The sequence below is a fragment of the Tamandua tetradactyla genome, chromosome 11 (assembly GCF_023851605.1).
Source record: "Tamandua tetradactyla isolate mTamTet1 chromosome 11, mTamTet1.pri, whole genome shotgun sequence".
Classification (NCBI taxonomy): Eukaryota; Metazoa; Chordata; class Mammalia; order Pilosa; family Myrmecophagidae; genus Tamandua; species Tamandua tetradactyla.
Window position 1 is genome coordinate 76,435,093 of NC_135337.1, and position 24,976 is coordinate 76,460,068.

At 53.6% G+C, this 24,976-nt stretch overlaps 2 protein-coding genes across 11 annotated transcripts in view; one reads left to right on the forward strand and one right to left on the reverse strand.

Annotated features, from left to right (window-relative positions):
• The window catches only part of CATSPERD (catsper channel auxiliary subunit delta), a 91,965-nt gene extending 86,344 nt beyond the window's left edge, over nt 1-5,621 (reverse strand). For 2 of the 10 annotated variants that reach the window (XM_077121044.1, XM_077121041.1), the window contains exons 1-4: nt 5,495-5,621; nt 3,182-3,236; nt 1,336-1,412; nt 496-611 (exon numbers count right to left, since the gene is read on the reverse strand). Coding sequence is in view for 6 of the 10 variants with exons in the window: in XM_077121035.1 (XP_076977150.1) it covers nt 1,336-1,412; nt 3,182-3,236; nt 5,048-5,130 (215 nt within the window). In the remaining 4 variants the exon portion in view is untranslated. Of the gene's footprint in view, nt 1-495; nt 612-1,335; nt 1,413-3,181; nt 3,237-4,074; nt 5,006-5,047; nt 5,222-5,494 lie in introns of those variants that run through there. The other 8 variants (XM_077121042.1, XM_077121037.1, XM_077121035.1 and 5 more) reach the window with 8 other exon arrangements.
• Nucleotides 5,622-5,719: 98 nt separating this feature from the next.
• On the forward strand, nt 5,720-24,885 carry LONP1 (lon peptidase 1, mitochondrial). The gene is made up of 18 exons (XM_077121046.1): nt 5,720-6,172; nt 9,027-9,115; nt 9,779-9,898; nt 11,833-12,064; nt 13,880-13,941; nt 14,373-14,502; nt 15,018-15,101; nt 15,827-16,047; nt 18,347-18,485; nt 18,819-18,997; nt 20,664-20,751; nt 21,143-21,265; nt 21,385-21,501; nt 22,223-22,363; nt 22,461-22,626; nt 22,928-23,145; nt 23,230-23,394; nt 24,533-24,885. The coding sequence occupies exons 1-18, from the start codon at nt 5,744-5,746 to the stop codon at nt 24,701-24,703; spliced, it is 2,874 nt and encodes a 957-aa protein (XP_076977161.1). The 5' UTR covers nt 5,720-5,743; the 3' UTR covers nt 24,704-24,885.
• Nucleotides 24,886-24,976: the final 91 nt, after the last annotated feature.

Below are 24,976 nucleotides of genomic sequence, written 5' to 3' on the forward strand. Positions count from 1 at the left end.
CTCAGGCACCTTCCTATCAGCATACAAATACCATTTAACTTCCACCTCCCTCACCTGAGCCTAATTTCTCTGGCAGTAACCTCTCTTCTGTCCTTCCCACCTTCATGAAAATAACAAACTCTGGACCTCATGTCCTGCCTTTTTCTTGCCTGTTCCCACTGCCAACTAAATGGGCTGCTTATCTGCCCCTTATGCCTTGTCTTCTTTTGACCCTTGACAACTAATGAAAATCTCCTCCTCCTTGAATCCTCTTCTCCTTGACTCTCCTTTTAGGTCTCCTGGTTTCCTGTTTTTCTTCTACATGGTCTGTAAAAATAAATCTTTCCCAGGGCCTTTTGTGATGCCTGGGGCAATCACAGCAGTTGCCATGTCCACTATCCAGGTGTGAAAGCTATTCTGCTGCTCCCATCTCTAGGGGCCCTAGGTGTCCTACAAAGCAATAAACCATCACATGCCACCACTCTCTCCCTGTTCCTTCCCTGAATCCTCACTTACAGTCAAGTCAGAAACCTGGAGGCCATCTTAAAGCCTTTTCACTTTCATTCTCCATACACCATGAGTTGACAAGTCCAGATGAGTACACCTCCTTTTCCACTTGGCCCTTCTTTCTGCTAAGGTTTATTATTATTATTATTTTTTATGTTTTGTATTTTCTGCTAAGTTTTTGTTGTGTTGTTTTTTTTTGGGGGGGGGGGGAGTGATGGTGCTTGTTTAGTTTTGTGGCTTGGACTTTCATAAATCCTCTTAACTAGTCTTCCTACCTCCATGCCTTCTCCAGGCCTGCCTGCCTCAATGCTGCCAGATTACTGTCTCAAATGAAAATACAAATCATGCAGCCTCAAATCCCCTATGACTTTCAGCAGGAGGAGGAAACATCTGGGCATGGTGCGTATTTGATGGCTGAGACTACTCCCTGGACATAACCCCGGTGTGACACAGTCTGGGCATGGTAGTTCCATTCCTTAGAACACCCTGCTTCAAGTCCATACCTATATGGTCCTCCCCCCTGGTGAACTCCTACTCATCCCTCAACACCCAGTGTTGGCATCAACTCCCCAGTGGAACTTTTTAAGGTATCTTCTCCTCAACCCCTCACGAGTACTTTTATCAAGCATCCCTGACAAATGGTACCACTACATACTATGATTGTTTTAGTTATGCTGGTCTCTTCCTCTCTCATACTACCACCCCATCCCTAACTGTGGACTCCTGCAGGCCAGCAAGCAGCATTGCAGGGCAGAGGGGTCTACATGAATGTTTGCTGAATGAACAAATGAGAGCAAATCTACAATTTTAATGAAAAGAAAAGTAACAATACATAAAATGGTTGCTTACCCTAGATACAGAGCTAAGTTTTTCTTGCAAGGATGTTTAATCAAGCGTGTTGTCATAGATGGAAAATACAGGCGGTCCTAGGGAGATAATCACAAAGTCTTTAAAATATCAATAGTAATAAACATCTGATTGAAACAATTTCCTAATGGGCAACATTAGAAATTTTAAAAAGTGGAATGTGAATTCAAAGGTCAGTGACTGAACTCTGCCAGGAAAATCATTACCCTCCCCCCTAAGTGGGACATAACATTCAGGAGTGAAAGTCTCCCTGACAACATGGGGTGTGGTTTCTGGGGATGAATCTGGCCATGGCACCATGGGATCGACAATGCCTTCCTGACCAAAAGGAGGAAAAGAAGTGTAATAAAATAAGGCATCAGTAGCTAAGATCAAATAGAGTCAAGAGGCTATTCTGGAGGCTGCTCTTATGCAAGCTTTAGTTAGATAGTGCTAATCATCATAGTTTGCTAAGCCCCAATCAACATCTCTCCTATTAACTTGTAAGAAATCCTAAGGCTTGAACTGAGACTCTATAAAAGTTTTACGCACTAAATTTTCTTTCTTGGAACCTATGATTTCCAGAGGGTCTCTAGGCCAGATAAATCTTGAAACCTAGAGGAACCAGCCTCTCCAAGATTATCAACTAACTACATCCTCCTATCCTTTAGTGTTGACACCCCTTTTCAATATGAAAAAATCAGAACTGGCATTTCTTAAAGATCTCTATAGATAGGGAGAAGGATCAAAGGAGAAGGAGTTACAACAGAGAAAATAGGATTTAACAAATAAGTATGACTGCTGAATCACTATAGTGATACATCTTCTAGCCTCCAGTGTTTTAGAGCAGCTGGAAGGAAAAAATTTGAATTTGTGGAATGGCGACCCATAATAAACTCTGAAACCTATTCTGCAACTATTTGTTCAAGTGTACTTTGAAAATTATTGTTTTTTTCTTTCTTTTTTTTGATTACGTTATATTTCACAATAAAAAAAACACTAAGGGCGGTGCAATGGTGGCTCAGTGGCAGAATTCTTTTGAGTCCTGGTGCCTGGCCACGTGTTAAAAAAAAAAAAATCAGTGGATCTTATCAATGCCAGCTTCCTGATTTTGATATGGGACTATACTTCTGTAAGAAGTGCCCACTGGGGGAAGCTGGGTGAGGGGTACTGCAGACCCCTCTGCACTATTTTTACAACTTGCTATGAGTCTATTATTTGGTCAAAATAAAGTTTTAAAAAATCCACAGGGTAATTATTCATACTACCTCTCATTCTTTGTGCATTTTGCTATCTACAGATTATTAGTTACAAATTGTTAGTTATTTGAAAACAGGACTGAGAACAAAGCTAACCTGCTGAAAACTGTTACCTGAAGATGAGAAATGCTACTTTACTCCTAAAATAATGTATTATCTAGGAGAAGCATGTTTAAACTAATTCAGTATTTTTTCTTCACGCATTTAAGGCAAACATTGTGAAATATGCACTTTCCCCTTACACTATGCCATCTAAACAAAGTAACACAGTTGGCTTCTTACGTTACTCTGCATTTCTAAACCTATCAAACAGTGGAACCATGGAACACTGAATTACAACTCAGATGATCTGAGTCCTAAATCCAGTCCTACCTCTTGGACTTTTCCAGGTTATTTAATCTCCTTCAACTTGATTTTAGAGAAATGTGGAAATTTAATCCCTACTTCAAAGGGCAATTAATTGTTAAGGATTGGATAGGTCATGCCATTAAAATGCCTGGCACAGCACCAGGACCAAGAAATTCTAGGAAATGTTAGTTCCAATTCAATAATTAGACAGTAGAACTGATGATAAGATTGGAACTACATACCCCTTGAACTGTCCTTTGGGCCTTAAACACTTTTCCTGTCCTCACTATGCGATTACTAGAGGTAAGCAACAAAAGAGACCATCTGTCAAATTTTATTGAATATTCAGGCTTTAGAGCATATTAAGTTTCCTCTGGGCTGACTCTAAAGTACCTGTTTTCTTGGATGTTTTGGGAAGCCCTGTAAAAATCTGATCACACTGTGGGGTCTCCCCTCCCAGAAAAATACATATTTTTAAAAATGTAAACGTAATTCCCAAGAGCTCATAAAGGTCATTCACAGACCCCAGATGGGGAGCTCCTGCTTCAAGTTTTGTTTTTTGTTTTTTTTGGGGGGGGGGTGGGGTGGGTGGGGGAAGGACTGAAAGAACGCTGGTATGGTTTACAGTGGAATCACCTGGTTTGACAAACCAGGTTGCTGGATCCCACCTCTGCTTCAGTAGGTCCTAAGTGGGGCTAACAATCTCCACTTCTGACAAACTCTCAGGTGAGGCTAATGCGGCTGATCCAAGGACCACACTTTTTGAGGACCAGCGTGGGGAAAGGGTAGAACTACAGCTAATCAATCTTTTAAAATTAGGCATCAGAAGGAACTGGAACCAAATCTCGCTAGGAAATCTTGCCAGCACATCTTGCAGTTACTAGCTCTGTCTTTAAGCAAGTGTGGTTTTAATTTCACCAGGTCTGCTTTCACAGCTATAAAATAAGGTCAACCAATCACTACCGCATGAACTTTGCCCTAAAGATGAAATGAGGCCATCCACCTGAGGCACAGGTTTCCTACTTCCTCCAGCAAACAGGTCCCTGGTGAATGAATTCACTCCAGGTGGGAGTTCCCTGGAGCTTTAGCATCTGCCCAACCATGTGGCACAAGTATTGACTAATCTAACATTTACCGAAATCTAAAAACGTGGACAAGGGGTGAAATAAGCACACGGTCTACCCCCTCTCGGAGCGAATATTCCCATAACAGCAACAGACAAAAACAACTTGTTTTTTTTAAAAAAAACAAACAAAAAAAACCACCCAGCAGTTTGGGATAAGAAAAAAGAGCTGTGTAAGGAGGGGAAAGGGGGCTTCAAATCAATGAATGTGCTGTTTGAGCTGGGGTCTGAATGAAGAACAAGCTATGGATAAACCCAGAAGCAATGCATGTCTGGGAGAGAGAATACCAAGAGCGGGCTCCCTCATCTCCAAGGTTGGACGGAGTTTGGAGGGTTCTAGAACCAAATAAGGACGGCGTGGCCGGCTCAGTGCTCCAGAGGTGGGCAGGCACCCGGCTGCGCTTCTCTGGTCCCTAGTGATCAGATGTCGAGAGACCTATCAGACTGCCAAGCCTCAGGAAGGGAGCTCTGCTGGCATCTAGTGGCTTGACGCCGGGGATGCTGCTCAACAACGCACAACAGAGGAATGCACCGCCGCAAACCTCGACAAACGACTCCGGGGCGAGACCCTGGGCCGGCTCCGGCCAGGCTCTGCAGGGTGAGCAAAGAACCTGGGTCTTCTTCCAAGGGCCACAAAGCCAGAGAAGAGGAATAACCACACCAGATCCATTTTTAAACGATCCAGAAGGATGCACGGCGGAGAAAGGACAGGGCAAAGCCGAGGGCTGAGGCTTGTAGCGCCGGAGCTTTGAGGTAGAAATGGGAGGACTTTCGTGATAGGTTGGAGGGGAGGGGCACAGGGACGGAAGTCCGAGTCCCAGGAAGAGTAAATCGAGAAGCCGCAATTCTTTTGGGGACAGTAAAGGGGGCGGGAAGTGGGCTGAAAAAGAGTCCTTCCTCGATTCGGCCCACCCGCGGCTGTACCGGGCACCGGGAGACATTTCCCGGTCCCCACAGCACCCCAGCCCTGGGAGAGCGGCCCCACCCGCAGAGCGGCTGAGCTCTGGCCAACGGGCAGAGCCGCCCGGTCGCCGCCGCCACCGCCGCCACCAGCATAAGAACCAGCATCGCGTTCCAGCAGCCGCCACCACTACCACAGACGCTCAACAGCCGAGAGGGCCGCCCCTCAATGTCGCGGCATGCGCAGTCTAGGGTCTGAGCATGCGCACCTAACCTCCTGGAACGCCCCAGTCCGCTCCCCTCCTCAGTCCCAGAGCCTGGGCATTTGCCCTTCACCCGCACCCCTACACCTGGGCATGCGCATGCGGCCGCAGAGTGAAAGCATGCGCACGTGGGGAAGCCCAAATCCAACCAATCACGATGCGACCCAGGGCCTGAGCCTAGGCCCAGACCCAGGCGCACGATGAGGCTTCAGTATACGCGCAAGAGTGCCCTCTCATTCCCAAGAGCTGCGGTTGCAGCAACATCTCACTTTCTAGGGACCTTGGCGCGTGCCCGAAGGGGCCGTAAGCTCGTTAGCTTGGAGGCCCGGAGAGGTGGAGCCGATGAGGGAGGCGGAACCCCACCTCCTCTATTCCCTGCAGGCCCCGCCTCCGCCAAGCCCCGCCCCGTGAAGTTAGGACCACGCCCCGGTGCCGAGGCACGCGCCTGGAGTCACGTGCGCCCTGGCCCGGCGAGCGGAAATGACGCGTGTCCCGCGCGCCGCCAGAATGGCCGGGCCATGGCGGCGGGTGCAGGTTACGTTCGGCTGTGGGGTGGTGCGCGGAGTTGGACGCTGCGGCGGACGCTGCTCGCGGCTACCGGGGGGCGGGTACCGACTGCCTCCGGAACCTGGCTCTTCAGAGGTCGGAGGGCCTGTGAAGCGACGCCTCCTTGGGCACCATGGGGCCGCGGCCCCGTGGCTGCGGGCCAGTGGCGGGGCCTTTGGGAAGCGAGCAACCGCGGCGGTGGCGCCTTCCCGGGCGGAGAGGACGCCTCCGAGGGCGGTGCGGAGGATGGGGCCGGGGGCGCAGGGGGCAGCCCGGGCGGCGGAGAGAGCCCAGTTGTAACGGCTCTCACGCCCATGATGATCCCAGATGTGTTCCCGCACGTGCCACTAATCGCCGTCTCCCGCAACCCGGTCTTCCCGCGCTTCATCAAGATTGTCGAGGTAATGAGAGCCGCCGCCTCGACCTCAGTTTCCCCAGCTCTGCAAGCAGCGAGTTGGATTGAGGGGGTCACTTTGCGCCCTCGCGTTCGCAACATTTTAGACGCAAAGCTACCCAAAGGCTGGAGTGCGAATCTCTTCGTGTTCACCACGTGCTTGGTGACCATATGCCAAATCTCTTCCCCTTTGCGGATCCATTAGGGTCTCACTTGACAGGGGGTTGAACCCCATGGACTTAGAGCTCTATCCACTGAGAGTTCAGTTATAGAAATCGGGGCAGGGAGGAACCAGAGCAGTATTCCAACTCAGTTACTTTCCTCAGACTTTGGTAAATGGGGGGGGGGGGGGGTTTGTAGCATCCTCTGCCCCCGGCGGTCGCGGTGTGTTTATAAGCCCCTTGGGAATCAAGATTCGTTCATTCATTCTTTAAAACAAGTGTTGAATTTTTGCCTTCTGTCAGGTATTGGAAATACGGGCAGTGACCCAAACTGACAAATTCCTGATTTGGAGCTTACCTTCTGGTGTGATGAGAGAAGCAATAAATAAGATTAAGTAAATTATGTGTTAGAAATTAGTAAGTACAGTTGGGGAATAATAGAGCAGGGATGGTGCAGGAGGCTTAGGAGAGGATGGTTCCTGGTTTATTCATTCAGCAGTCTTTTCTTGATTTCCTACCGTGTAACAGCCACTGCGAGTACAGCAATGAACTAAACAGTCCTGTTCCTAGTGAGCTTGCTTCTGGTGAAAGAGACAGGAAATAAGATCATTTCGGATTAAGCCTTAACAGAAAGAGACAGGATGATGTAATAGAGAGAAATCAGCCTAAGTAGGAGGAACGTGTGTTTTCAGGATAGGAAAGACCCAAATGCCTTTCCATGCCACCCCACCCCCTCCTTTCTTTTTTCAAGTGCTGTGGAAACTGGAGTCCATGGAGCAGAAAGATTATCTGTTCCTTGTATAAGCAAGGTCAGACAGTGAGTCAGCTTCTGCATTCACTGTCCAACCTCTCCTCTCACATTCCAGATTCTGCTGAATAAATATCAAGGATAATCTGGAAAGGGGAAAGGGCAGTGTAGAGGGGCAGCAGCCAGCCAGTGGGGAGGGAAGAGAGGGGAGCCCTTCTCTCTACTTCCTCTCTGGCGCTGCTAGTAGGATGTGTCCGAGCTGCCCTTCCAAGGCCCTTCCTTGATAATGAGGAATGGGTACTAGTCAAGGACCCAGACCCAGTTGGTTCATATCCCAGCTCTCCCAGTCATAGCTCTGTAACCTTAGCCAAGGTGTTCCTCTGGACTTTGATTTTTTTCTCATCTATGGAATGGAAATAGTAAAATGTACCTTCTTTCTTGGAGTTGTCCTTGTTAAAAGAGGTTATTTGTAGGAAGTATTTACAGCCTGGGGCACAAATCATATGCCTCAGTAATTGGCTACTGCCACCATTGTTTTTTCAGTGCATTCAATATCGCAACCATGGAGATCTTTTTTCCAACCTTGACACCACACTCCCAGGTTTTAACACTAGGACTAGTCCCTTCAGCCTTCCTAAGTCATATATGCCTCCGTTGTCCCCATGCCCAAGCAAGACGTGATTCGTGCAGCAGAGGTCTATTTGCCCTCCCTGGAGCTAGACAGGAGCATTACCTGAGTCAGTTGGGAGAGCATTTGGAGCGGTGACATATGGTACACGCAGCCTCTGTTGCTACTGCCTTGTAAATAATGAAAAGGAATCCTGCCATGGGAAGGAGAAAGGTGCAAAGAATGCACCCATCAGCTGTGAGCAGAGGAGAACTGGGGACCACTTCTCTTGGGCCTGATAGATGTTTCTGACTCATTATTCAAACTCAGTTGACTCGATTTTATAGTTGACGCTGACTCTGTGGCTACTTGAGTTGTAGCTTCTCTCTTAGTACAGACCAGTGGTTCTTAATTTTGGGTGGGACATGTGCCCTCCTAACAAATGATATGGGATCCTTTTCCTGGAGAAGTGCTTGTATCACACCAGCAATTCTCAGACCACAAGTTAGGAATGCCTGCTAGAGAATCAGTTACATCGGTGATTGTCCGGTTGTGTGTTGCTTGGAGCTCCAGCACCCACCTCACCTGGAAGCTTGTTAGAAATGCATGTTCTCAGGCCCCACCCCAGACCTGCTGAATCAGAAATTCTACAGGGTGTTTTTAACGAGCTGCCCAGGTCGTTGTGATGTATGCTGATTTTGGAGGGCCACTGAGTTTGGCCAACGTCTCACCTGGGAATTAGCACAGACTCAAAAGAAATTAGGTGAACCCTAGGGATAGCAGCACGTCTTGCCCTGTCAGGTGTTTCCCAGAAGAGATTGTTGCTTGCCAGCTGTCAGTGATGATGACGAGAATGCTGTGGCCCTAGGAGTTTGGATCACTAATGAATAGGGTACAGACATGGTGAGGAAGTATTTTCGGTGAAAATTGAAGGAAATTACCAGCTTGTGGGGTGGGCCTTATTCAAGTTAGGCACATTTAGTGTTGTTGGAAGGACATAAATAATGTGATTAAAAGGTAGAAAGGTTTAGATTTTCAAGCCAAGACATTTTGCCACTGAAGGGGTTTGTGAAACTGGTTGTTAAAACAATTTTTCCAATCCAGCCATTTATCTACATTTTCTTTAGGGAAAAAAATAAAAAAGAATGAACCTACTTACCACTACTCCATTTTATTCTCCACCTTCCCATCTGCAAACTTGCTTTGGTCCTGGACTAGGTTGATTGGTGTCCTGGGCCAGATTAGCATGTTCCCTGAGACTGATATAGAAAGCATTGGCTCTGCCATCAAAATGCCAGCCAGAAAACCTACCCAGCATTTCACTTTGGGGTCATTGTCATGCTAGGTAAAAAATAAGAAGTTGGTTGAGCTGCTAAGAAGGAAAGTTCGTCTTGCCCAGCCATATGCCGGTGTCTTTCTAAAGAGAGATGACAAGTAAGTGGCATTTTCCTTCACTCCTTCGTTGAAATCACCCTGGAGTGTTGCTCTCCACATCTCCTCCGTAGAATAGCTTTGACCTTTCACTCTTGACCTAAAAGAACCCGAGCAAAGCCAACAGGGGGCAAGACCAAGAACTAACTAAGCACACCTTTTCAGTCAAGACTGAGGTTCAGCTTGCAGCACAAGCCTTCATGTGTTGTCTAGACATGGAGGTCGGGTGGGTGGGTGGATGGAACGAACCTTGAGAACCCTCGGTGTTAAAATGCACCAGCAGGGCCACTGCAAAGCTAAAGTCAGTTAGATATCATGACTCTGGTAGAAGTTTGTTCTACTTCCAAGTTAGAGGATGCATCCTAAGCAGGCTCTGTGAGGCAACCGTGGGATAGAATCCAAATCCCCCCTGGACCCTGCCCCTTCAGCTGTCTCAGCCAGGAGCTACTGGCTTGTGTGTGTGCTGCCACTGCAGGGGACGGACAGGAGCTTTCAGATATGCTCCTGGGCTCCCAAGCACCCCTGAGAGCAGAAGGAGTCATGTTCACTGTCCAGTTGCAGCCAGGGAGAACTGCTCTTTTCTTTCCCTTCTCCCTTTTTGTCCAAGACCTCCAAATGAGGATCCGAGCGTGGGTGTCGATGGCTCTTTGTGTTCCTCCCCCTCAGCAATGAGTCTGACGTGGTTGAAAGCCTGGACGAGGTCTACCACACGGGGACGTTTGTCCAGATCCAGGAGATGCAGGACCTTGGGGACAAGCTGCGCATGATTGTCCTGGGACACAGAAGGTCTGTGCACCGGCCAGCGAGAGTTGTTGGCCTGCCGAGGCCAGAGAGCGTGAGACGGGATGGGAAGGGCACCCTGTAAACCCCCAGGTCCTGGCACTCCCCACCTTTCTTGGGTCAGCACTGTGGACTCATCACCTCCCAGCCCCTCCCTTCTCTGAGTGACTATGAGAAACTGCTACTTTTACTTTCCAAATCTATCTTTTCTGTCTTGGCTTATTGATGGCTGAGCGTTACATGTACACCATTGAGAAGAGCATTATAGTGACCCCCAAAGTAGTGAGTTGCCTCACACCCTGATCCCAAGAGTCCCCCATTGCCAGTGGGTGTGCTTCCCCCCAAGGGCCCATTTCCGCGTCCACCAGCAGGTTATGCTGTACACACAGCTAGCCACTTTGAGCTTTTTCCCTTCACGAGACGTGTTTCCTTGTGAGGATGCATCCTACTTTCCTCGTCCTACTGCAGGGCCGTGTACGGCTTTCATCAGCCCAGGAGAGCCTGTTATTGTGAGTTAGGAAAAATCCATACAGTCCTCATAGGGTTAGGGTTGAAGTTCTCGATTGACTAACAAGCTTTACCAAGTGTGTTCCAAAGAGGGTTGGTTGGGCACACACTCCCCAAAAGAGTTTAATAATCAAGTACACGTGGGAACTTCTCAGTGTCAAGCCCTTAATATAGTGAAGATTCTGGAAAGCCCCTCATGGAATACGCTTATTGGGGTTTGTTGAGTCTAGCATTTTTCATCCTTTTGTGCTCACAGAGTCTTATCTTTGTGGCAGCCTTGTGATTTCCCCGGGACAGACTCAGGGCAAATGGTAGTCTAGGTCATGATTAGTCTGGGAAAAGTCCTGGTGTCTTCCCTAGTGAACTGAGCCGCCACACCCGTCCTCAGCTGCTTATATCAAAGGGAAAAAGCTCTTCCTCTGTCTCCTAAAAGAATTATTTTGTTCTCCAGGGAGCAGAATAATGAAACTGAAATTAATAAAAACAGTGGTGGCTGCCATGCCCTGAGTTTCCCAAAGCACCTTAAAGAATGACTCTTCTTTGCTCCTGAGGCTTACTCAGGCCTTCCCAAGACCTGCCCCCCTTTTCACTCTACACCCAGATGACTGTCCAGCCAGCAACCTGGGCAGCTTCAGGCCAGTCCTATCAGGAAGGGACTGTTGCTACCCTCATGTGACAGAGGAGAGAGCAGAGAGCTCCAGCCAGCTGTTTTCATTCAGCACGTTATAGAGGGCCTGCTGTCTGCCAGGTACCAAGAGGTAGGGGAGAAAACCAGGGTGAGAGGTCTGCCCTTGGAGAGCCCACACCCCAAGTGGGGAGAACTTGAAGGGCGTGCAAAGTCATGAGCTGATTTCAGATGGGGGCAAGTGCTCTGGGGGAGAAGAGGACGCTGGATAGGGTGACAGAGGTGGGGTGGATGGGCTGGATGGCCAGCTACTGTACGTGAAATGGTCAGGAAAGGCCTCTTTGAGGAGGTACCATTTGAGTTGAGACCTGAGTGATGCAAAAGGAGATGCTATGCATTAAGCTCAAGTTGAAGGGGCAGGGGGAGGCAGGGCAGGACCCCCAAGATGGGCTTTGCTCAGCCAAGATTTTACCACTAGTAGCAGGAGGTCTTAGAACCACTGTTCTTAACTGCTTATTTGTTATGCCTGCATCATTTGTGGATGGCAGCAGGGCCGACAGAGGGGCACAGAATAGGAAATGTTATGCATGAGGCTAGCTGAGGTACCAGAGACAAGGAGGGGACACTGGTCTCAGCGTTCTGAGATTGCAGCTTTGTCTCCAGCTCAAGGACCCCATGGCCACCCTGTCTCAGGGCTAAGCCTGGACTCTGATGATGCCTGCATCGCTTAGTTGTCAGGAGTCGGGGGAGCCATGCCCAGAGACAGGGCGCATCCTAGGCTTCCCCTTTGCCTTGTTTCTTCCTCCAGGATTCACATCAGCAAGCAGCTGGAGGTGGAGCCAGAGGAGCCAGAGGTCGAGAACAAACAGAAGACCCGTAGGAAGCCGAAGCGCGATAAGAAGGAGGTAGAGGGGGATCCAAGTATCAAACGACAGATGGAGGTGGTGATGGAGCCGGCCCCGGGGCCGCCCGGAGAGGTACTCATGGTGGAGGTTGAGAACATCGTCCACGAGGACTTCCAGGTCACGGAAGAAGTGAAAGTAAGTCGTGTGGCTCTCATGCCATCTTCCTTGCCCATGGATGGCTCCAGGGGCCTCTTGAGGAGAGTCCCTCGCTACCTCCCATGCCTTGAGGTGTAAGAGCTTTCTATAAGAGCCAGAATGACCTAGCTCTCGTATACATAGACAACAAACAACATAATTTTCCTCCTGAAAGTCCTTCGAAGAAACTGGGATCGGAGAGGTAAAGGAACATGCTGGAGCCCTTAGCTGCTCTTAAAGGAGGCAGGATTTGAACCCAGATTCCCCTCAAGCCCATGTCCACTGTCCAAAGGCCTCCAGAGATTGGTGCCAGTGCTGGCTCCTTCCCGCCCAAACCTGGAGATGTGGGAAAGGACGTAGGGAGTTGGGAACATTCTCCATGACCTATGGCAACAAGCCAGGGAAGAAATGGCCTTTTGGCAGCCTGGACCCCAAGTCTCCTGTTTGCCGTGTCGCCTGGTGAGCCATCTCCTGGGTAGGCAGCCTCCTGCGGTAATGTGCAAGATGTGGTCTGCCGTCTTTGGCTAGGGACAAAGAAGAAAGACAATGTTAATCAAGGAAATGGCATGTATGTGAGTTCCCACTGTTGTTGGTGCCTCCTCCTAATGCAAATTGAGAGTAGCTGACAGCTTTGGGCTGATTCTTTTTTGGTTGTGGTTGGCTGTAGTACTGTGTTGAGAAGGATTCTGGGGCTGCTTCTGAGCTTGAAGTGAAGGAATATGCATGACAGGTGCCAGAGGGGGCTTAGCCATGTTTGCCACTGGGGTGGTCTGTGGTCATATCTGTAGGGCTACCCAGGGGTCCTTGAGAGCAGCGCTGTCCGGGAACATTCCTTGAGAGTCAGAATGTTCCAGAATTCTATGCCATCAGTCTCTTGTGGCCCTTCAGCACCTGAAATATTGTTGATATGAGGGAGGAATGGAACATTGAATTTTATTTAACTTTAAAGTTAAATCACTGCCTGTGGCTACAGGAATTTCTTACAAGAATCTTTAAGTGACGATGGGGGGCTACAAAAGGCTAAGCTTACAGATACTGTAGTTAAAAGAATCAGGAGGACTTCTGCAAGGCAGAAGTTTGTCTTATTCATGCAAGGTCATGGACCTCCAGCGAAGGTCTTCTCAGATAGATTAGGGTTAAACCCATTAACTAGAGGCCAGGTAGGGAATTGTATATTAAAAATAATAATAGTAATGAGTTGTGGCAGCTGACCGGTTCTTGCCTAGCAGTAGGCTCCTTGGAGTGATATATTGGGAGCCTGTGGCCTTTCGGAAACAAAGCAGGTAAGGTTTTTATGCCGTAAACTTTATCCAGTAACCCATCAGGAGCATTAACCTCATAGCTGTGGCCACCAGAGAATGGGTGAAGGAAAGCCTCTCTTGTCATAGCAGAGGGGTGTCTTTTGCCACCAAAGAGGGTCTAGGCTGAGGTTCCTGGCAGTGATGGGGTGAAAGCACTGATGATGGACAGACAGTCCCCGAACCAAGGACTGAGTTCTACCTGATGGTTGAGAAAGGGGGTATGTTGGTTGTGAGAAGAGTACTTAAAATAAGGGAATAAATAGCCATGTTGCTGTGCGTTTTCCAAACAGCTTCTAAGGTTGAGGCTCAGAGCAGTCCAAGGAAGCAGCTTTGGCCTTAGTTTTCCTTTCTTGGTCCCTTTGCCCCCATGCCCAGGGAACTCAGGCTGCCTTCTTGGTCTCCAAGGCCTTTCTTCAAGGCCAGGCGGGCAGTTGGTTGGGGGGCAGGTGGAAGGGGCCCTGTGGGGTGCTGGCTGGGGCTCTCTGCTGACCCGCCCGTCCCCCTTTCCTGCCAGGCGCTCACCGCTGAGATTGTGAAGACCATCCGGGACATCATTGCCCTGAACCCTCTCTATAGGTGGGTCTCGTGCTGGGCCTTGTGGAGTGTGGGGATGGGAGGGCACCGGCACCGGGACCGCTGACCTGGCCCAGGTTCTTTTCTCACCCTTCCTTCCCATTTATAAAGGCCTGGATTCACCCAGAGGGCTTTGCTGTTGACAGCTGAACCATTGATGGGGAAGAGGGGAGGGAATCTCGGGAAGGGGGATTCACTTTGTGTATCTGGGGGTGGGGCCAGGCCCGTGGGACAGGAGGGGCCCAGGCGGCAGAGCCAGCACTCCGTGGGCATCCCTGAGCCTGGCCTAGACTTGATGGGAAACAGAAGACCAAGGACCCAGGCCTGCTTGAGGAGCGATGCCCCAGCCTTGGCACTCTTACCCCAGAGGCAGGAAGGCTTGGTGCCACGCGGTTCCCACTCCCCCCACAGCAGCGTCCCTCTGTCCCTTTCAGAGAGTCAGTGCTGCAGGTGATGCAGGCGGGCCATCGGGTGGTGGACAACCCCATCTACCTGAGTGACATGGGTGCCGCACTGACTGGGGCCGAGTCCCACGAGCTCCAAGATGTCCTGGAGGAGACCAACGTGAGTGTGGACAGTGGTGGCCAGGAGGCTTTGGTCCTGGAAGCCTCAGGCCTGTGCTGTGTTGTGCTATGTCTGCCTGTGCCCTGGGCAGCCTTTTTGCCTTGCCAGTCAACCTCTCCCTGGTTCCATGTAGAAATAATGTCAGATCTGCATGTGTCCATCAGTCTGTGTCCATCTCTCTGCCCTTTTAAACAGCTGTGTAGTATTGCACTGCGAGACTCCCAGCATTATTTCAACGGACTCCCAGGGTTGGATGGTTAGGCCATGGCCAGTGTTGGCTATTGGAATAAGACCTCTACTAACATCCTTGTCCACAGCCTGTAGGATTTCTCCTCAGATCCCAGTTCTAGAACATGGCTTTAAATTACACGCTGTGTGGCCCGGTTGCTCACAAAGCCTCTTCTTGATTGACACACACCAACAGCAGCTTGCCAAGCACCCACTTCCCCCATTCCAGGACAGACAGATGCCAACTTCTGACCATCCCCGACCCTGTGCCTTCCCTTTCTTGGCAGATACCCAAGCGGTTGTACAAGGCCCTCTCCCTCCTCAAGAAGGAGTTTGAGCTGAGCAAACTGCAGCAGCGCCTGGGGCGGGAGGTAAGCGGGGAGCAGGAGAGGCAACTGCTCTCAAGGAGATTTGGCCGTCAGGCCTCACAGCATTAGCCAGAGTCTGAGTCAAAGTGGTGTCGGTCGGAGGCTTCATTGACTGCAGTTATTCTGTTTTGAGGGCTTCATGGAATCAGTTTGCCTGTTGTTCTGGGCTGTGAAACTCTTTGGATTATCGGGGAAAGTTAAAACTGGTCCTGGTGTATGAGCCCAGAGTGGCGAGCTCTCAGGACTGCCTTACTTTGGGGGGGGGGGAATTTCTCTGCCTTCATAGTCCTGGGGTAGTGTTAGAAATTGGAATCCCACCTGGGAAAGGTTAGGATACTGTTTCCCATGTCTCAGCCTTTGGAAGTCCACCGTCCTGATTTTTGGCAAATCCGTGGATGGCCTGCGCCATTGGTTACTTATTGCCATAATCAGAAAACTGAAAAGCAAAAGGCTTCCTCAGTGCGGGTGCCGTGTCGTTTTTTACAACATTCGGCATTATTCGGAGTTGTATATCACCAGTGCTATGTGTCCCGCACTTTGGGAGACTTTGGGTTAACTTTGGGGGATTCCCAGACTGGGCTTTCTTTTCACCACCCTCTGTGCCGAGTCCTGGGGACGGGGACTACCACTGAGCAGCTGGCCCCAGCAGTGTACACGTTCGTCCAGGGACTGCAAAGTCACCTCTTCTCTACTCTCTGATCCAAACAGCAACCTTTTGGCCCTCGTAGGTGGAGGAAAAAATCAAGCAGACACACCGCAAGTACCTCCTGCAAGAGCAGCTGAAAATCATCAAGAAGGAACTGGGCCTGGAAAAGGAGGACAAGGACGCCATCGAGGAGAAGTTCCGGGAGCGCCTGAAGGAGCTCGTGGTCCCCAAGCATGTCATGGACGTCGTCGATGAGGAGCTCAGCAAGCTGGGCCTGTTGGACAATCACTCCTCAGAGTTCAAGTGAGCGCCAGGGGCCTCACTCAGCTGTGCCCATGTCTGGGTACAAGGTCCACCCTTCACGGGTAACCCCTGGGAAGCCAGCTGGCCAGGTGGGGTGTGGGGCGCTGACCGCGGAAGCTGGGAGGGGTGTCCCTGGGGCACTCTGTCCTTTATGGCCGGAGTACTGAGCGCAGTGTTCAGAGGCCCTTGATGGGCCTCAGTCCTCACATCACACCCCACGCGAAACATGCCCTTATCATCCCTGTCTTACAGATGAAAAGAACCCGAGGCCCGAAAGGTTAAGTGAGGGGCCAGGGCCTCTGAGCTGGGAGCTGGTGACGGAGGGCCTTAACCCCCACGGGGTCTAGCTCTGGGCCAGTGCTTTAACCAGCACCAGTGAGTCCCCAGAGCCATCAGCCTATGCCCACTCCTTGCTTTCTGTCCCTGGCCTCCCTTTTAGTGCTTTAAGAGTCAGTTGGGACTCAGCCATGTCTTCCTGTGGCCCTGGCCTTACCCGAGCGTTGGGATTGCTGCCTGGGGTTGAGCCAAGGGGCTTGGGTTCCTGAGGGATTCTCCCGACTATGCCGGCAGCCAGCCCAAACCAGTCTGGTCGCAACTTGCCCTGCTGGCAGCCCTGTGACTGGGTGACGCACATGTGGGGCTCCTTTCCACATCGAGTCCCTGGGGAGGCTCTGGGTAGGGAGGAACTGAGCCGGACTCGGGCTCCAGGCCCTAAGACCCTCCTGGGCTCTGAGTGACCAGGGAGGGCCTAAGGCTCCTGCCACAAGGAACCTGAGAGAGCCTCATTTTCTCTGCCCGCTGTGGACATCCCACCAGAGAGGCTGCCTGCCATTTCTTCCTTGGGCAGTGTGTGTCCTGTCATTGCTGTCACAAATGAGCACAGACTTAAAACAACTCACACTCACCTACTTCTGGTTCTGGAGGCGAGAGGGGCTGAGACCCTAGATTCGACTGGGCTGGGCTCCAGGGGAGGGTCTGTGTCCTGGCTCCTCCCAACTTCTAGGGGCTGCCCGCATTCTTGGACCCATGGCCACCTTCCCTCGATCTTCAGAGCCAGCAGCCATGCATCTTCTGAGCCATCACTTACTCACTCTGCTTACTTCTCCTTGACTCTTCCTTCCGCTTCCCTTTCAGAAGATTGTGGTGATTAAGGACACCAAGAGCCAGATAATCCAGATAATCAAATCCTTAACTTAATCATATCTGCAAAATCCCTTTGCCTTGTCAGGTACCATGGGTCACAGGTTCCAGGGGTTAGGCTCTGAGTCTCTTTGGGGGACTGCCATTCTGATGACCACAGGCAGAATTAACTGAGACACCCCACCCCCCAGGAGCCTCACCCATATGAGAACCTCCCTCAGGGCTTGTGGAGGTGGGCCTCGGGGGCCAGACACTGCCCTGCAGCCTGGCAGCTTCCCATCCGTCAGAGCAGAACGGGGCTGTGCGATCCTAACTCTGTCTCTAAATCCTGGGAGCCTCAGGGAAGAGCACATGAGTGGCGCAGGGCTGTGAACCCTCCCCAGGCACGGCCCACCAGCCCTTGCCTCCCTCCTTGTGGCAGGGTGCTGGCCACAGTCCCCAGCTGCCTCTTCCACCCAGAACACAGCCAGAGACCCCTTCAAACTATGAGTCCAGTCTCGCCACTGCCTGCTCCAGTGCCTTCTGTAGCTTTCACAGCCCCTAAAATACAGTCCACAGCCTGCCAGGGCCCTAAGCAGGCTCTGTAATGCAGCCCTCCCACCCTCTCCTGCATCATCCTGGTCACTGGAGGCTGGACCCTGCCCTTCCTGGATGGCGGTCTCCACTCTGGTGCCCCACCCCCCTTGCTGCCTGCACTGACTCACTTGTGGCTGAGGTGCTGCTAGACCCAGGATGGTTGCCATTCGCAGGACATGGTTCCCAGCCCAAGACCCCTCTGCATTGCTGTCCTGGCAGTGTGATCTGCCACTGCACTGGCCTCAGTTTCCCCACAGTCCTGGGCCTGGTTTCTCCACTGTTCTCACTTGTGCCTGCAGCAGTGGGGCAGGAAGGTGGATGGTATTCTCTGTCCCGATGAGTGCCAAGCCACACCAGGCAGTCATCCTCTCCAGGCCTTGGGGCCCAGGCTGAAAGCTGGCATGGTGCTTTTGTCGCAGGGTGGTCGTTGGCGCCCCTGAGGTGCAGCCTCCACCAGCCTGATTCACGCAGGGAGCTCCCCCTTCTCATCAGTCAGGTCTAAACCCTGAGGGCATGGTGCCATGTGCAGAGGTCCAGGTGGCACATGGAGCCCACTCATCAGCTCTGGTCTCCTCTGTGGCAGTGTCACCCGCAACTACCTGGACTGGCTGACGTCCATCCCCTGGGGCAAGTACAGTGACGAGAACCTGGACCTGGCCCGAGCCCAGGCAGTGCTGGAGGAGGACCACTATGGGATGGAAGATGTGAAGAAGCGCATCCTGGTGAGGCACCACGATCCCTGCACCCTGAACAGGCACCAAGGGGCAAAGCAAGCTTGAGTTAGCCATGCATTTATGGATCTGAAAAGTGGGAGGCTGGCAGAGGCCAGGCTTGATGGACTTCTGGTAGCTACAGGAACAAAGGAAGGGCTGATTGACTGGCTAGAGACCCCACCCAAGGGGTCAGTAGCAAAACAGCTCAGAGATAGCAGGGGCGGTGGTCCCCGGTGTTGACATGGCTGGTGTCAGGTACTCCCAGACAGATGAGGGAGGTGGTGGGCCTGTGACAGGAGTGCCTCTGCCGGGCCCACCCTGAAGCACTGCCTCCACCCACAGGAGTTCATCGCCGTCAGCCAGCTCCGAGGCTCAACCCAGGGCAAGATCCTCTGCTTCTATGGCCCCCCTGGCGTGGGCAAGACCAGCATCGCCCGCTCCATTGCCCGCGCCCTGAACCGCGAGTACTTCCGCTTCAGTGTTGGGGGCATGACAGACGTGGCCGAGATCAAGGGGCACAGGTAGGCTGGGCACAGAGCCCTGACAGCTGTCTCCCCACTGCCCATCCGGGTTGATTCCTCCCTGTGTCCGCCCTTATGTTGACAGCGGTGTCCCGCAGCTGAACTCTACTTCTGCTGCTTTACGGAACTGGAAAGGCTGGGTGCAGGGCCCTGGAGCACCGCCCTCAGCAGCAGGGCAGGCTCTCGGTAGACAGCCCTGGGCAGTCCATCTTCCTTTCCAGCAGTGGGAGTCAGTGGGGAGGGGGAGCCAGCTCACTGTGCCCCGCAGGGACCCTTGGAGGCCACCATTGGGAGTGGGGGGGTCAGTTCCAAGCAGAAGGGACCAAGGCTGGCTGTCCCAGCCTGCAGGTGAGCTGGGGGTAGGGCTGAGGAAGGAGCAGCAGAGGGGAGGCCAGTGGGGGGTTGGATCGGAGCCCCCAGGGCAGCTAGAGGTGGATTTCCAGGGCCTATTCAGACAGCCCCTTGGTCCCTGATTTGGGGGCTGCTTGGGAGCTACAGGCAGAGGACCCTCCCTGGGAGTGAGGACAGACTTTGGCTGAGTCTCTAAACCAAGTACAGCCATCTCTGATGCTCAAAATGACTTGTCAGGGGAGGGTCCAGAAGGCAGGGCAGGTGACATTCTGTACTGACGTAGGTCTGAATTCCAGAAAGCAAGTTCTGGCTGCTGGGTGTGCAGGTCAGACTGAAAACAGCAGCTGAGGCTTCCTTTCAGCCCTCAGCCCTCCAGGGCTCCCACTGATACAGGATAAAAGCCCAAGTCCTTCCCACGGCCTACCAGGCCCTGAGCATCCTGCCGCATCCCCTCCTCACCTTCCCCTCTGCCCACTTTCCCCCTTGCTCCTTCTGCTCCAGCCCCAAGCACCTCCTCACTGCCTCCAGCTCACCAGGCCTGGACCAGCCTTTGCACGGGCCTCCCCTGCTGTCCTCCCCCTGCCCCCCACCTGACTCCCTCCCCACCCACTCTACGCGGGGCCTCTAGGGTAGCCCTTCATCCCCCATTTAAGGTTTCACCCAACCTAAGGGGCCCTCCAGTTCCCCTGTCTTTTCTTTATCTTGTCTGAAGCTCATATGGGAATTATATAGGCTCATATGGGAAAGATCGTGAGGTCTTTCCCATCTCACTGTCTCTGTGTCCTGCCTGTGGTCAGCCTGCCGTGCTGGGCCGTAGCTCAGGGCATAAGATGTGGGTGTAGTCCGTCCCCTGCTGAGTGCTGCATACTCCCAGGAGAGGCGGGCACAGGAAATCCTTGTGAAGGAAAGGAGGGCCAGCCTGGGCCAGGCACCTCTGTTCCCAGTGGCCCCAGGGTGGGTTTTGGCCCCATTCCCCCTCAGAGGCCCTCAGGGCAGGGCTGTGCCACCAGTGCTTGCTTCTTCTGGAGAGGTCTGGTCCCACCGTCTAGATAAGGAGGAGGTGCTGGTTGGGTGGTAATGGGGGAGACCTGGCTGTGGATCCGGGGGGGCGGGGGGGTTCTGCGTGGGTATCACCCAGTTGTCGAGTCCCACGTCAGAATTGTCCTGCATACCTTGGCACCCCTGACTCCCCGGGTGTGCCTCTGGCCTCCAGTGGGGCAAGGCCCTGTCTGTTTTCTGGTGGCCGTCTCTGAATGGCCCTGGGGACGTGGTGTGCCGACCCAGACAGGCCTGCCGTGCTGTGACCCTCCCGCAGGCGGACGTACGTGGGGGCCATGCCTGGCAAGATCATCCAGTGCCTGAAGAAGACCAAGACAGAGAACCCCCTGGTCCTCATAGACGAGGTGTGAGGCCAGGCGGTGGCGGGTGTGTCCAGGGTGGCTGGGTGGGGGTCAGTTATGAATACCTGCTGTAGCCAAGGGACTACTAGCCCCCAGTGCACTTGCTCCCTGGGGTCAGCACTGTCCCAAGTCACTGCTCTCTGAAGTCATGGGGAAGGCCCTGCCTGGCCCCAGAAGGACTCCATCCCTGCTCACAGCTGCACCCATCAGGCCACCTCTGTTTGCCTGGCCTTGAGGGCTGTCGCCTGGTGGCCCTTGTGGCCTTCTGAGGCCCCTGCACTTCCTTGGGGGCTTCCAGCCCAGAGTAGGCTGAGCCTGCTGGTCTCCCACTGGGAGGGCCTAATGAAGCACTAAGGGTTGGTTCGAGTGCCGACCCCTGCATCTGCCACCCCAGGTGGACAAGATCGGCCGGGGCTACCAGGGGGATCCTTCATCAGCGCTGCTCGAGCTGCTGGACCCCGAGCAGAATGCCAACTTCCTGGATCACTACCTGGATGTGCCTGTGGACTTGTCTAAGGTGTGTTCCCACCTGGGGTGGGGGTGGGGCTCCTGAGGAAAGTTGGGGGCTGCTGGAGGGGACCACCTTCTGCGGGGGAGGTACTGGCCCACCCCAGCAGCCGCGGCCGCCTCCTGCAGGTGCTGTTCATCTGCACGGCCAACGTCACAGACACCATCCCTGAGCCACTCCGGGACCGCATGGAGATGATCAACGTGTCCGGCTACGTGGCCCAGGAGAAGCTCGCCATTGCCGAGGTGAGGTTCCTGCAAGCCCCTTTGTCCCTGGGGACAGCCCTGGCCCTCCATCCAGCCATCCGGGAGCTCCTGCTAGGGCAGGGGCACGGACCAGTACCGGGTGTGAGTGTTCAGCCAGAGAAAGGGACAGGCCGTAAAGTGAGAGCATCGAAAGGTGTTCTCAGCACCGGTGCTGAGGACCCCGCGGCTTGAGATCGTAGGGCCCAGGCCTGTCGGGATGTTTTCTTGGCACATTGATCCCTGCAGCGACAGGAGAGTTAGCGCAGTAGGGACCCCTGCCCCGTGGCCACACTCAAAGCCTGTCCTAGGGCCAGACAGGAGGAGGGTCTGAGAAGAGGGAGCAGCGGGAACAGAGCCTGCGGAGCCTTTAGGCAGGAGGGAGGCTGCGCAGCTGTGAGTTAGGCCCTGGCTGGACCTGCCACCACCCCCACCCCTCCCTCTCCTCGCCGGCTCTTCAGCCTTCACTCTTGGGTGTCACCTTCTGCGGCAGTGCTCCCTGTATACCATCTGCATCGGGCCACCTGCTCCCTCTGGGGACACGGGCTCCACCTCATTGGTCTCATTACCAGCCAGGATGGTGGCTGAGTGGGCCGGCACAGGCCACGGGAAAGATGTCAGCTCCTGACCCCGAGGCCGTGGGAGCCCATGGTAGGGTTTTGGGTTGGCGGGTGGGCAAGTCCCCTTGGCGGGGCCCGGTTGATGGTGGTCCTCTTCCGGCCAGCGGTACCTGGTGCCCCAGGCCCGCACCCTGTGTGGCCTGGACGAGAGCAAGGCCAAGCTATCATCGGACGTGCTGACCCTTCTCATCAAGCAGTACTGCCGGGAGAGCGGTGTTCGCAACTTGCAGAAGCAGGTGGAGAAGGTCAGGTGGCACCAGCAGCCCCTCTGTGTCTGCCCATCCCATACACACCCTTCAGCCCCCCACCACTGCACCCTTCTGCGCCCTGCCCCGTCCCCAGGTGTTGCGGAAGTCGGCCTACAAGATTGTCAGTGGCGAGGTGGAGTCAGTGGAGGTGACGCCTGAGAACCTGCAGGACTTTGTGGGGAAGCCCATATTCACCGTGGAGCGCATGTATGACGTGACACCACCGGGCGTGGTCATGGGGCTGGCCTGGACCGCCATGGGTGAGTGGACACTGTCAGAAGCCCTCGAAGGAGGCAGTGGCATGGAGGGGTCGGGGAGTACCCACTAGGCCTTCACGGCTCATTCCCCGCATGTGCTGTTCCCGGCATAGCTCCGAGCCTCCTCATCTCAGCACCTTGGCTGTGAGGTGCAGGGGGCTTTGGGCTCCGCTGCCAGCTCTTGGCAGGCGGTCCTGTAACTGCTGTCCTCTGGTCCTGGAGGTTGGGGGATGGGGGTCTCTGGGAAGGTGGGGCCCGAGGCAGTTGGAAGAGACTTCACGGGCTCCACCCTGCACCCTTCCAGGAGGCTCCACATTGTTTGTCGAGACCTCCCTGAGGCGGCCCCAGGACAAGGACAGCAAGAATGACAAGGATGGAAGCCTGGAGGTGACGGGCCAGCTTGGGGAGGTGATGAAGGAGAGTGCCCGGATCGCCTACACCTTTGCCAGAGCCTTCCTGATGCAGCAGGACCCCACCAACCAGTTCTTGGTAGCATCCAACATCCACCTGCACGTGCCTGAGGTGAGGATCCTGCCCAGCACTACCCGGCTCTGCCTACCCACCCCGCCACCACCTCACAGCCCACCCACCTGTCTCCTCCCACAGGGCGCCACACCCAAGGACGGCCCTAGTGCTGGCTGCACCATCGTCACAGCCCTGCTCTCTCTGGCCCTGGACCAACCCGTGCGGCAGGACCTGGCCATGACAGGCGAGGTCTCCCTCACCGGCAAGATCCTGCCTGTTGGTGGCATCAAGGAGAAGACCATTGCGGTGAGCACTGCCCCTGCCCCCAGCCCACCCCGCTTCTACCTTGAGGTCTGGGCCTCCAGGATGGCAGTGCTGGGAGATAACCAGCCTGTGTCTTGGGAGAGGGGCCCAGGGCTGAGCTGCAGTGGGGGCAGGGTTGGACCCAGGCTACCTGGCCCCTGAACCAACCAGTCTAGAACCTTCCGCCCCCAGAGTCTTTAACTTTCATCCTCCATGGGACTCCACCACTCTCTTTCAGTTTGGGGCCAGGACCTCCTGCTTGTTTCCCACTGGGCTTGAGCCCCGCCAGAGCCAGGGCTGCAGAGCCCAAGGCCCGAGGCCAAGTGCCCATCCTGGGGCCTGGAGCCTTTCATAGTTGCTTCTTACATTATAGGGACAGGGGTGTGTCTGTCCCCTACGTGCCGTCCCCATGACCCCCGCCCCCCACTTCACCTGCCAAGCAGGTGTGGATCCTGCCTTCAGGCCACTTAGTCTGAGGCGGAGAATACTTCCCAGGCAGGGGTAGTGCCTGGGATGCCTGGGGCCTCCCGGTTCTGGGCCTCAACCAGTGTCCATGTGACCACCATGGTGGGAGCTTCTTCCTTGAGGGCCAAGTAGGGGCTCAGCAAGAAGCCCTCAGGACAGACCAGGCTGAGGGATGGCACCGTGTAAGGCCAGGCCCCTTTGGTCTTTTTCCCCCCCCAGTAGGTGGGAGCCCTGAAGGGCTGCCGGTGTAGGAGGGAAGCCCACAGGCATCTGCAGGGACTGGGTGGTATCTAGCATGTCAGGAAAACTTTCATTTGAATGTTACATTTTGAGTATTTCTTTTAAGTCTCCCAATACTTTCAAGAGACAGACCTCTAAAAGCAAAGCTCCATCCTAAGGTTAATCTCAAAAGCATAGAACTGCTTCCCTAACTCCAGATGTTTCTGACACCACCTGGGTGGCAGGAGGTATACAGTGGGGCTGGCAGCAGGCCAGGAGGAACCCCCTGCTTCTAATCCCAGCTGTGAACTGAGGCCTGTCTTTGAAGCAATGCTGGGTCTCCTGCCCCACCTAACCCCCTGCAGTCACCATTGGGCCCTGTACCAGAGGCCTCAGTAAATGAAAACCAGGGCTCCTCTAGCCCACCCTGAACATGACCTAGGCTCCTCTTTCCCAGGCCAAGCGTGCAGGGGTGACATGTATCGTCCTGCCAGCCGAGAACAAGAAGGACTTCCATGACCTGGCAGCCTTTATCACTGAGGGCCTGGAGGTACATTTTGTCCAGCACTACCAGGAAGTCTTTGACGTGGCTTTCCCAGGTGCAGAGCCGCAGGCAGTGGACCGATGATGGCTATCTCAGGTGCTGTCGGCAGCAGATGGACTGCACTGGAACTGTGCAAGGGAGGGGGCTCTGCACTTTCCTGAATTACCAGAAAGCTCAGCCCCAGGCCTTAGGAAACTTGATTATGGCTGAATTACTGAGTTTGGCATACATGAAGTATTTATGATTAAAAGACATTTCCAGTACTGCTTGGTTGTACAAATCTGTGACCAACCAACCCTGAGTTCAGCTGTAGGAGCCATAACCAGACTGGGGTATGACTCCACCCAGGTGTGGGAA